Genomic DNA, 12,358 nt, shown 5'->3' on the forward strand with positions numbered 1-12,358 from the left:
CGCGGCGCCCTCCACTCCCGACCCGGGTCCTTCCCAGGCTTGGGTGCCAAGTGGGGCGCACGCTGGAGGGCTTCTGGTTCCCCCTGCCCCCGGAGTGGAGTAGGCATCTCTAGTGAAGGTGGGAGCCTCCTGGGAACCTTTCTGGCCCCATCCCTGTACCCCCGCGCCCGCAGTCTTCACCCGCCCCCATCCCTGCAGAATCCTTTCCACGCCCGCAGGGCAAATGTTGCATTTTTTTTTAACCCCTCAGGCGCCGCTGCCTCTTGGACAGTGGTTAGGGGTGCCTTTGGAGAAGGATCCTGAATGGCTGCCCTTCCCCCCAGGCTCAGACTGGCTCCCCATGCCACACAGCGGGGCCTGCCCACATAACCTGAGCGCCTGGCTGTGGCAGAAGCCTGGGGGCCTTCTGGGCCTGTCCACCTTGGCAAATCCCTTCCCTCAGTCTCCCCAGGTGGTGGACGGGCAGATGCTCCTCTTGCATCCACCCTGGCAGTTAGGCCTGCAGGGCCCTCCCTTATTTCCCGGCCTCTTCTAAAACAGGTGCCACTTGCCCAGGTTTGATGTTAAGATAGCTTTAAGCTGGTCTTACAGGATTCCTGCCCTCTGCCCACTGTCCCACCCCCTGGAGAAAGGCTGGCACCCATTCCCCTGCTTCAGATGGGGCAGGTGCAAGGTGATCAGAGGAGGATTGTCGGGAGGCTGGGGTAGCTCCCCAGTTTACCTCACCTAGAGCCACGAGTTACCTGAAAAAACTTGCCTAAGTCCCAGCATGGGATGCGGTGGGAGTCAGGATGGAGCAATGTGAGTCCAACCCAACCCTGGTCCTGCCTCTGGAGACCCGCGATGACACTGTCACAGAACTGTCCTCAGTCAGCAGTTTTTGCTAAGTAGTGGAGGGGCCGTTCCACCACTGGCAATGAATGGCCACTATGGAGTGAAAAGTTCACCAAGTTAGGGGTGAACTGGGCTGCTTGGAACTTGCCAACCCCACCCAGGGTGGTGCCGGGCTCCTAGCACATTGTCTAGCACTTAGTAACACTCCATAAACGGGAGCTGTTGTGGTTGTAATAATAATTATTTATTATGTTCTGTGCACCTGACAGCTGGCGATGCCCCAACCACCATTTCTTCTGCGAAGAAAAGCCTTTGACGAGACCTCTGTGGGGATGGGGTCACTTGCTAACCCTGTACTATGCCTTAGCATCTGGGGTCGGGCGAGTTGCCCCTGTCTCCCTGGGTGTGTGTCAGGCCTGGCACTGCCTACGCTGGCCTCTGGCTGCCACCTTGTCCCTCAGGCCACACACGTCATCCGTGTGCCCACAATTTGCCCTCCAGTTTCACCTGGCCGATCCCGGCGGTGTCCTCCATGTCAGGCAGAAGGAAAGCAGGGACCTGCCTCCGAGCAGCCCGATGGGCTTGTCCCCTTCACCCTCCTGCTCAGTAACTTTAACAATAAGAGAGTAGTAGCCTGTCCCCACCTAGAGCTGTAACCCGACCTGAGTTGGTTCTGCTCCATCAAAGCCTGGAGTAGAAGACTCAGCTCTTGGGAGCTGGGCACCCTGGTGCTGTTTCTCTGCCTCCAGTTGCTGGGTGACCCTAGACAAGCGGCATCGCTTCTCTCTCTGGACCTCAGTTTCCCCTCCTGTAAAACGTGGTTCAGGTAGTCTGTGATGCTAGAGTGCAAAATTTTGTTTATTCCAGTGAAGATAAACAACTGGGGCTCCCAAGTGGGTGGCTGTCCAGTGGGCTTGACATCACCCAAAGTGGAGGGGTGTCAGGAAGGACCCCCCCTTTCCTCCTCCAGTGACTCGGATTAGGTGCAGGGAGAGCCAGCCAAGCTTCTGGGCTGGTTGCTGGCAGATCTGGCTCCTGTCCTACTTCTGAACTCCAGTTCCTTTCTGGGGGCTGAGGGATTCCCTGTGCCCACCGAGAGGGGCACAGCAGCTGAAGTGACTGGCAGGGCCTGGGCAGCTGGCATTGGCCTGCCCAGAAGGCGTGGTGGGGCACCCGGCCAAGAGCATCCTTCTCTGGGCTCCGACTCACGCTCACCCACTCACTGGCTCCCCAAGGCCTCTGCATTGCAGCAGGCAGGAGCCGGCACTGGTAGCCCAGCGGGGCGGGGGTGGAGCAAGGAGCCTGGGCAGGGGGTGTCTGTCTCCTGCCTCCATCCCCACCCCCGGTCCCTCCCCTGCCCTTGGTCCACTCAACCCTGGCTTCCCTTGGAGGGGAAATGCTGACAAGGCAACCTTCTTCTCTGGGACAGACTTGAATCTGCCTGGAAGTGCTGGGGTGAAGGCAGGGCCCACGCTTGGGGACCATCATGCCCCTGGGTCCTGCCTTTCTGCATCTCAGACCCCTCCTGAGCATCATTAGGGGTCTTGCCAACCCCATGGATAGGCTGTTTGAAGGATTAGGGCTTTAGAGTTGAGAGCACAGACTTTGGAATTCTACGTCCTGGGTTCACATCCAGCTGTGCCCCTTCTTAGCTGTGTGACCTAGAGCAAGTCACTTAACCTCTCTGTGCCTCGATTTTCTCCACTGTAAAATGGGGCTAATAATGGAACCTACCTGATAGGATTCTTGTGAGGATTAATGCCTGTAAATCCCTTAGAATAGTGCCAGGCACACGTTCACTTCAATAAGTGTCCTCTGGTATAGACTGTTTTCCTTAGATGAACACTCTCTGTTAGCACTTATTATATTGACAAGAATTTTAATTTAGCAGTTTAGAGCCCACATTCTGGAGCCAGACAGTTCTGGGTTCAAATCCCAGTTCTGCTACTCACCAGCTGGGTGATCTTGGGCAAGTTATTAATTTCTCTGGGCCTCAGTTTCTCCATCTGCTAAATGGGGATAATGATAGTGTGAATCTCGCGAAGTTGTTGGGAGGATTAAGTAAGTGAACACAGGCAAAGTACATGGTGTACATAAAGGGCTGGGCTCATAGGAAGGGCTGTGTCACACGACTGCTTGCTTGTAGTCACTGGTACCTGCTGTGTGCAGGCGGTACAGAAGTTGAGTCAGGTTATGGGATCCTTCACATATTGGCTCAAGTCTTGGCTTGGGCCTTTGTTGGCAGAGTGATATGGGGCATATGCTTTTGTCTCTCTGTGTCTCAGTTTCCCCACTGTAAATGGGAATGTGGAAACACCAGCCTCATGGAGTTGTGTGGGGTTTCTGTCACTCCCAAACATGAGGTCCGTTGCCTTGGTGTGGGCACCAGAGTTATGAGAGACAGGGTGTCTTGGGCTGGGCCCCCCTTCCCAGTCACCACTCAGACTTACCCTTCCTGTTTGTCCATGCCTCACCCCTCCACCTGGGGACTCCGGAGTTTTGCCCATTTTGCAGATGGGGCAGTAAAGACCCCGGGAGAGACAGAGACAGACAACTCAAGAGGCAGCGATCGGGCCCAGCTCAGCCCAGCCCCACTTCTGCCCTGGAGAAGCACCTCTCCCAAATTCATGACACAGCCAACAGGTGGCAAACCTAATCCCTCACCCTGTTGCCCTGACAGGTCCAGCCTCACCCTGCAGACAATGAATGGCTTTGTCCCCGTGAGCTAGAGCCTGCCCCTCGGCGCCTGCCCACCGCCAGCCGCCAGGATGCAGCTGTGGAAAGCAGTGGTGGTGACCCTGGCCTTCATGAGCACGGACGTCGGCATGACCACCACCATCTACGTCTTCAGCCACCTGGACCGCAGCCTGCTGGAGGACATCCGCCATTTCAACATCTTTGACTCGGTGCTGGACCTCTGGGCAGCCTGCCTGTACCGCAGCTGCCTGCTGCTGGGGGCCACCATCGGTGTGGCCAAGAACAGCGCCCTGGGGCCCCGGCGGCTACGGGCCTCGCGGACGGTCATCGCCCTCGTCTGCCTCTTCGCGGGCATCTACACCATGGTGAAGCTGCTGCTCTTCTCTGAGGTCCGCAAGCCGGTCCGGGACCCGTGGTTCTGGGCCCTCTTCGTGTGGACCTACATCTCCCTCACTGCCTCCTTCCTGCTCTGGTGGTTGCTGTCCACAGTGCGGCCGAATGCCAAGGTCCTGGAGCCGGGGGCAGGTGCCGAGGCCGAGGGCTTCGCTGGGGTGGACCAGCGCCCGCCAGAGCAGGCGTCCGGGGCCACGCTGCAGAAGCTGCTGTCCTACACCAAGCCCGACGTCGTCTTCCTCATGGCAGCCTCCTTCTTCCTCATCGTGGCAGCTCTGGGTAAGTGAGCACCCGCGGAACCCAGCAGGCACCCCGGAAATCAACGTAGGGGGCATAGCCACCTCTTCTTTCCTCTCACATTTTAACATTTACTTACATGGTTCATACATTAAATTGGTATGAAAAGTGTTACTTTCACTGCATGGTCTTCCCTGAGAGTTTCCCTCCTAGCTCTGCCCCTGACGACCCTGATCTCCCAGGGCTAACTATAGGAAAAGGTTCAGGAAACTTCCAAGTGGGCAGGAAACCACTTTTATCCGTTTCTCTATATGCTTCCAGTGTTTCCTTATGCAGCTACAAGAAAATAAGAACACGCCACTTGCCCCATTGCTTATGTTCTATTTTGTTTCTTGCTTTTTTTTTTTACTTAACAATATATTCTGGAATGTTTTATTTGGCTGCATAATATCCCACTGTGTGGTTATACCATCAATTATTTAGATGTTAGACTCTTGGGTTGCTTTGAGTCTTTTTCTCTTATAATAAATAACCTTATTCATACACATTTCTTATAAATGTGGGTATATCTGTCGGATAAATTCCTGGAAGTGGGATCTCTGAATCAAAGCATTTTTTTGTAATGAAGAGAATAGACTAGAGACCTCAGAGTAGTATGGGGTCTGTGGTAAGATTAAGTATTGTTACATGAAACTTTTATTTTAGTTAATGTGTGTATGTGTCCTCCTTGGTGATGTAAACTGTATCGGTTACTGTGGGTCTGGTTCTACACAGTTCGAAAGCACCACTCCAGCAACATGGGTGGGAAGGCAACAGTGCAGGGTGGAAACTCAATGGGTTCTGGGGGCGACGAGGCCTGGGTACAGACCCAGTTCTAGCTGCGTAATCGTGGGCAAGTTCTCGAGCATTTCAGGGCCTCACTTCCTTCCACTATGCAGCAGGGATTGTCAGTGTCCTTATATCACCATGTTGTAAAAAGCTTGAATAAAAACAGGAGAAGGATAAGTCCAGAACTTGGCACAGCATGGTAAGTGCTCAGAAATGTTGGCCGTTAGGAGTTGTTACACATTTAACTCATAGGGACAGAGTCTGGGAGTGGCCACACAGCCGGAGTGTTCTCAAAGAAGACACGCCCACCCCAGAGCTGGCCTCGATGCTGGAGCCCCTTTCCTCTCATTGTCCACCCTCTTGGTCCCAGCCCCTTAACTGCTGTGTGATTTTTAGACCAGTTCCTTAACCTCTCTGTCTCAGACTCGTCGCCTGAAAAATGGGACAGTAACAGTACACATCACGTTGGGAGTTGTGCGGGTCAGTGAGTTAATACGAGTGAGACACCTTGGACAGCTCCTGGTACATTAAAAAGCTCCCGATGGACATTAGCAGCTGTGAGTCCTGGGACGACCCTTTCCGTTTATCCAGATCATTTCTCCTACGCAGGCTTCAAGGCCCAAATGTCCCCTCCTTGGGGAAGCCCTCACAGATTTTACTGACTGTGGCCCTTTGTCTGCACCTCAGTTATAGCTTGGTGACATGAAAATCATGCATTCACTCTCTTGCCTCCCCTACCAGACTCTGAGCCCCTCAGGGGACAGGGCCAGCTCTGACTCACCCTGGGTCCCCTGATACCTGGCACAGAGGAAGCCCACTGAATGAATGAACGAACAAATGACCAGCCTGCCTGTGTGGGCAGATGTCACCCTACGACCTCATTTCTTCCGCCTGCCAGGCTGTTGTCAGCAGGTGTCCTAAAATACAGCTGAGCAGATTTTACCACCTGCAAGACTGGGGAGAGGGCAAGGACTCTAACCTGAGGTCAGGTCCCCAACTTGACGGGTAACTTCAGGTGAGTATACCTGCCAAGCTCCAGTTTCTCATCCTGAAATGGGGGCGTCATCAGGTTATTGTGAGAATTCGATAAGATGCGACAGGGTGCCTGGCAAGACTGAGTACTTTATATGTTAGGGGCTGTGATTATTCATAATCATTTTTCAATCAACAAACATCCAGGAGGGCCCAGCTTTTTGTGACAGCTCATAGTCTAAAAGGAAAACCAGCCACTGGGAAAAAAGGTTAGTTTTAATGTTGAGTATCTCCTATGAAATTGGAATTCTTTTTCTTTTTTTGTTTAAAGGGGAGTTTCAACGTGGCCTCTTTTTTAAATCCTTATTTATAGGGGGGTTCTCTTCAGCTCATCTTCAGATGATTCTCAAGGTTGATTGTTCTGTAATTTAGTTGTCATTTTAATTTGATTATGGGAGGTGGCAGGCATAGCGTTTACCTATTCCGCCATCGTGGACCTTCCTCCGAGATCTATAATAAGGATTTCATGGCAACCCAACTGCCTAAACTTGGGCAAGTGACTTAACCTCTCTGAGCCTCAGTTTCCTCATCTGTAAATGGAAATAATAATACCTTACCTGTAGGATTATTGGGAGGTGTTAGAGATGAGGGAACAGATATGTGGGCTGACAGTATTCCAGGCAGAGAGAACAGCCCATGCAAAGGTCCTGAGGCAGGAAGTTGCCTGGTCGTTAAAGGAAAAGCAGAGGCCAGCACAGCTGGAGCAGAGTGTGGGGGGGCGGAGTGGAAGATGAAGTCAGGTCAGTCACAGCGGCCCGACCGTGCAGGGCGTCCCTGGCCACTGTAAGGACGTCGACTGTTACCCTGGACGAGATGGGAGCCATTGGACTGTTTAGAGCTGAGGGACAACAAGGTCTGTTTTCAGTTTCACAGGCTCCCACTGTTGACTGAGTGAACAGGCTGATGGGTCGACAAGGGTGGGAGCAGAACCAGGAGTTGTGACTTGAGGTTGTGCACGTAAGATCCACAGCTTGGACCTGGGTGGGGCAGCAGAGGCAGTGACAGTGGTTGGATTCTGCAAATATTTTGAAGGCGGAACCGCAGGATTTGCTGATGCATTGGAGAGTTTCATGTGGTTCTCGTATAGATTCGACGAGGGTTTGCATACGTGCTTAGCACCCAGGAAGGGCTCAGTAAATGTCTCTTGTGGTTACTATCATTGGTGCTTGCTGGGGTCAAAATGCTGCTGGAGCTCTCTGATGCCCTTCTCTCCCTTGTGGGTAAACTGAGGCAGAGCTGCAGCTCGGATGGAACTCCACAGTGGTAGTTGGAGACTCCTTCTGGCCATGAACCGTGGTCTAGACCTTGTGGTCTCCGTGCCAAGACCAGCAGAGGGCGCCAGAACCCCACGGAAGGCCTCACTGTTCTACCTGAGCCATCCTGTAGAGAAGCCCAAGTTCATTCAGGGGCCTTTATTCAGCGCCTACTGTATGCCCAACCCCAAGCCAGGCTGTGGCCTGTGGAAAGAGCTGCAGTGAAAATGGGACACAGTCTGGTCTGAGCACACTCTATTCTATGTCCATCATGTCCATAAGATGAGAGTGGGCATTCCAGATTATTGGGAGGGACAAGGAAAGAGCCCCCAGAGTGGAAGCCGGTTCAGATTTGAGTCCTGGCCCTTCATCTTAATTGCTGTGTGACCCCTGGCAAGTTGCTCAGCCTCTCTGAGCCTCCCATTCCACCCCTGTGAAATGGGGGTGAGGGTCCCCTCTACTCACCCCCGTCCAGGATTGTTGTGAAGATACAATAAGACAAATGCATAGGATATAATCCAGCAAACTGTAACATGCCCCACCAAGAGGGGCGGGGTGGCAATTTCTGGCATTGCTCGGAACCAAGTTATCAACAACTTCTGAGGTTCTAGAATGTGAATTCTGAACCCTCTACCAATGAGAAGGATGTAAACTTCAGTGTCAGTCAGCCTGGGTTAGTGCTGTCATCTCATCTTTCCGTTTCACTTCGTTATCTGCAAAATGGGGTAATGACAGAACCAGCTTCAGAGTGCGCAGAGGGAATGAGATATCCCCTGGGCTGATCGATGTCTAGTAGCCTTATTCATACTGACCCAGCCTACACAGATTGTAGACACCATTGCCCCTCTTCTCTGAAAAGTGGGCGGCATTAAGCAATACAGGGCCCCTACCCCACCTCCCGACATGGTGAGAAGAGGAATTTGCCAACAAAGAACTCCCTACCCCCTGATGGGGTGAGCAGAGCAGGCAGTGTGGGGGTGGGCTTCCTGGGGCCCTGGAAGCAGGGAACAGGCACCCCTGGCTGCAAATGCCCCCTGAGCATACCCTGTCTCCCTGCAGGAGAGACCTTCCTCCCCTACTACACCGGCCGGGCCATCGATGGCATTGTCATCCAGAAGAGCATGGAGCAGTTCACCACGGCCGTCATTGTCATGTGTCTGCTGGCCATTGGCAGGTAGCCGGCTCTCGACCCTGAAATCTGCCCCCCAGGCCTGCAGCAGGGGAGGGAGGCCAGGGCCAGCTCCTAAGAGGAAAATGGGCCAGGGATACCCAAGAAATGCCCCTGGTGGGCCTGTCCCTCAGCTGTCACCATGGTCACTAGCACCCGAAGGGCTCAGGACCAATGTCCATTTGGTTGAGCCAAGCCTAGAGCCACTCCCTCTTGTCCCTAAAAGTGGCTTCCGTCCTCCAGGGTCCCCCTCTCACCCTCCCTGGTTATTTTCCAAGTGGGGAACAAGGGCCAGCCTTGTCTGTGCTGTTCCGGAAGGGAGAGGGGTCTGGCTGGCAGAATTGGGGCTCTCAGCCCCAGGAAACACAGCCCCCTCTTTGTTGTCCCCTTGGGGGTTCCAGCTGGGGAACGAGCCCTGGGCAGTGGGCTCGAGGCTGGGACCTGCCCTTTCTCCGCCCTGCGAATGGGGCACGTCTGCCAGTGGGAGGGGGCAGCCGGGTGAGGTTGTTGGTTGTCGGAAGGACGTCGTGCTATATATAACATCTCTTATCTGCAATTAGCTCGTTTGCCGCAGGTATTCGGGGCGGCATTTTTACCCTCATATTTGCCAGACTGAACATCCGCCTTCGAAACCGTCTCTTCCGCTCACTGGTATCTCAGGAGACGAGCTTCTTTGACGAGAATCGCACAGGTTGGTCCTCCTGGGGCCTTGGGTGCCTGGGGCTCGGCGCAGCCAGGGTGGGTTTGCCTCGGGTTGAGGAAATAATTGGGTACATCCATGGTCTCAGCCCCGCTGGCTCTTCCTACCGTCTGGTTCAGGCTGCAATCACCCCAGGAGGCTGGCTTGGGCCTCGGGGCTGGCCTGAGCCCTGGGGAGCTGGCCTGCTGGCCGAGGTTTTGGTGTGAGCTGTGGCCACTGTAGGACCCTGGCCAGGCCACCCAAGGTCCCTGCAGGAGTCAAGGCCTTGCTTCCCACTGCCCTCTAGAGCCACAAAGGCCAGGACTACCCAAGCCTGTGGTCTGAGGGGCCCAGCTCCTACGGGGGGGAGCAGGGTGGGGTGCAGGGCAGAGCTGGGAAGGCCGTACCAGTAATATCCAGCCAAGATCCCAGGCTCTGAGACAGACCTGCCAGGTCCACGCCCTGGTCCCACTGCCCACTCATTTCAGCTCGCGGAGCCTGTTTTCTCATTCTAAAATGGGTCGACCGGTAGTGGCCACCCCAGGGGGCTATGAAGCACTGGCCCAGTATCCGGCCAGTGAGGAAAGGGGCTCTGCTCCTTCCTCCTCCCCCAGCCCACACTGTTATTTCCGTAGGGAAGGGGGAGTTACCCCCACTGCCGGATTTGGTTCCGGCTCCGTCATGGACAAGCTGTGGGTGCTGAGCGCACATCTTCCCCTTTCTGAGTCCCAGCCGCCTTGTCTGGGCTATGGATGGAATGTCACAAGAGGCTGGTGACAAGGGCTGGGCTCCGTCCAAGCAGCCCTCAAGGGGAGGTCTGGTCTCTCCTCTCCACCTCCCATAAAAGGTGGGGGAGTTCTGAGCTCCCGCTGCCCCTCAGTGTCCCCTGCCCCCACCTGCTGTGGCCCCGTGGCCGCAGTGGGAGCTGAGCTGCCGGTGTTCCAGGGGACCTCATCTCCCGCCTCACCTCGGACACCACCATGGTCAGCGACCTGGTCTCCCAGAATATCAACATCTTCTTGCGAAACGCGGTCAAGGTCACGGGTGTGGTGGTCTTCATGTTCAGCCTGTCGTGGCAGCTCTCCCTGGTCACCTTCATGGGCTTCCCCATCATCATGACGGTGTCTGACATCTACGGCAAGTACTACAAGGTAGGCCCGCCCGTCCCTGCTGGGCCCTGCGAGCACAGGCAGCTCCCGAGTGACCCTTTGGAAGGGACTCAGCGGCCACTGGCGGCTGGCGAGGGCCTCGTCGTGAGGCTGTGTTTGCATTCATTCATGTGTTCATTCGCTCAGTCAGTCCGTATTTATTGAGCACCTATGATGTCCCAGGCACCAAGACACATCAGTGAACCAGATAAGGCCTCCTCCCTCAGGGAGTTTATGCGCTAGTGGGGGAGACAGACGGTAGCAGTTATAATCTATGAGGTGGTAAAAGATGGTAAGTGCTTAGGAGAAAAATGAAGTGAGGAAGAGAGAGATTGAGGGTGGTTGCAATTTTAAATAGGCCTTTCTGAGAAGGTGGCATTTGAGTAAAGAGTTAGACATCTTGGGGAGGCACGCCCCCAAGCAGAGGGCGCAGCCTGTGCAAAGGCCCTGGGGTGGGAATGTGCCTGGTGTGTTGGAGGAGTGTCAGGGAAGCCAGTGAGGCCGGAGCAATGAGTGAGGGGAGAGGAAAGGAAATGCGGGCAGAGAGGTGACAGGGGCCAGGCACTGTAGGCCTTTGTGAGGACTTTGGTTTTCACTCTGAAGTTGGCTCTCTTTCTGTAGCACGCTGTTGATGCAGGGGTGGCCCTGGCCCCGTGAGCGGTTATGGGCAGGCCACCCTGGGCGCTGCCTCTGCCGGGAAGGTGGGCCTGTCAACTAGGCCCCTGCCTCACCCTCCTCCTGCTTCCCACTTTGGTGGGTGCCCCCGTGCCCTAAGGGACCAAGGCTGGGTTCAGGCAGCTGCAGATGGCCCCTTTCCCGGGGATCCCGACCTGACGGGGGAGTGTAGGTGGGAGGCGGCGGACAGGGGTACTCCTGAGCGGGGGGGCTTTGACACACCATCGGCTCAGCATCCCCAGCTCAGTAGGAACCCTCGGTGCCAGTGACCTGAGGCCAGTCCCAAAACGACTCCATTCCCCACAACCCATGTGTTGCCTGCTGGCAGTGCCCACCACCCAGGAGGGCCCTGTGCCCCGCAGCTCTGGGTCACAGGCCTCACTGTTTTCCTCCCAGAGTTAAAAAAGTAAATACATGAGTTGGAGTTGGAGCCAGTTCTCTTCCTGTGCTCCCCACCCCACCCTTCCTGCCTTCCTGCCAGCCCCTGGGACTGGGCAGGAAACCCTGGGCCTCCCCCACCAGCCCCGCCTCTGCACACCTCAGGCCCAGCCTCAAGTTCAGTCAGGCAGCCCTGAAGGAAGCTCTGTTTAGGCCTTCTCCCCATACCTGCATGTGTTGAATACAGCCACTGAATCACTGTCACAAGGCACACACACCGCCCACGGCCCCACACGACTCGGTACAGCCTGGCTGCCCCGGGTGCCTGCGTACACTGCATGCTTCCGACAGCTGGGCGTGACTCACCGGTCATGACACGTGCCCGTGTGTGATCCTGGCCTGGTCTTCCTGGCTGGTTTGAGACTCTGAGAATGGTGACTATTGCAAAGCCTGAACAGCACTGCCCAGGGACCGCTTCCAGAGCTCTGGTGGGCAGCAGCCTGGGGGTCACACGCTTGGAATCACTTCTCAGCCATTTATCTATCCCCAATTATATGCACATGACATGGGCAGATTTAATAGCCTGTACCCTCTGCCACCATCGAGAATTTGGCCAGGAGTTCTGGAATCTCTGTGCCAACCCTCAGACTCTCACATAATGTATGTTGATGATGTCAATGGTGCCCCCTAAATAGTTGGTGTTTCTTGTGCAGTGTACAACCTGAACCACCATCCAGGGCATCCCTGTTCTTATGCCAGCACAAGATCTGGTGTGGATGCTCCTTTTCTGAAAGGATCAAAAACTATATGGTCATCAACAACCTCCTCTATCTACTGGACATGACTTCATGATCAGCCTCCCATCCCTCAGGAGGTGGAACCTTGGGAGCTCACCCCAAGATCCCAGCTGGAGTCTGATCTCTGAGTCATCAAATCAAGCTAAAAGGAGCTGGGGGAGAATGGGGAGCTAGGTCTTCTCCTTTCGTCCCTGGAGCTCCCTGCATAGAGCTGACACCAAACAAGGGTAGACAAGCCC

General features: G+C 55.0%; 1 protein-coding gene across 4 annotated transcripts in view; it reads left to right on the forward strand.

Annotated features, from left to right (window-relative positions):
* The window catches only part of ABCB9 (ATP binding cassette subfamily B member 9), a 38,482-nt gene that overhangs the window by 13,629 nt on the left and 12,495 nt on the right, over positions 1–12,358 (forward strand). For 3 of the 4 annotated variants that reach the window (XM_033097319.1, XM_033097320.1, XM_033097318.1), the window contains 4 exons: positions 3,515–4,203; positions 8,334–8,448; positions 9,003–9,133; positions 10,067–10,272. In XM_033097319.1, the coding sequence (XP_032953210.1) occupies positions 3,603–4,203; positions 8,334–8,448; positions 9,003–9,133; positions 10,067–10,272 (1,053 nt within the window). In that variant the 5' untranslated portion in view covers positions 3,515–3,602. Of the gene's footprint in view, positions 1–3,514; positions 4,204–8,333; positions 8,449–9,002; positions 9,134–10,066; positions 10,273–12,358 lie in introns of those variants that run through there. The other variant, XM_033097322.1, reaches the window with a different exon arrangement.

This window comes from Rhinolophus ferrumequinum, chromosome 25 (genome assembly GCF_004115265.2).
Source record: "Rhinolophus ferrumequinum isolate MPI-CBG mRhiFer1 chromosome 25, mRhiFer1_v1.p, whole genome shotgun sequence".
Lineage (NCBI taxonomy): Eukaryota > Metazoa > Chordata > Mammalia > Chiroptera > Rhinolophidae > Rhinolophus > Rhinolophus ferrumequinum.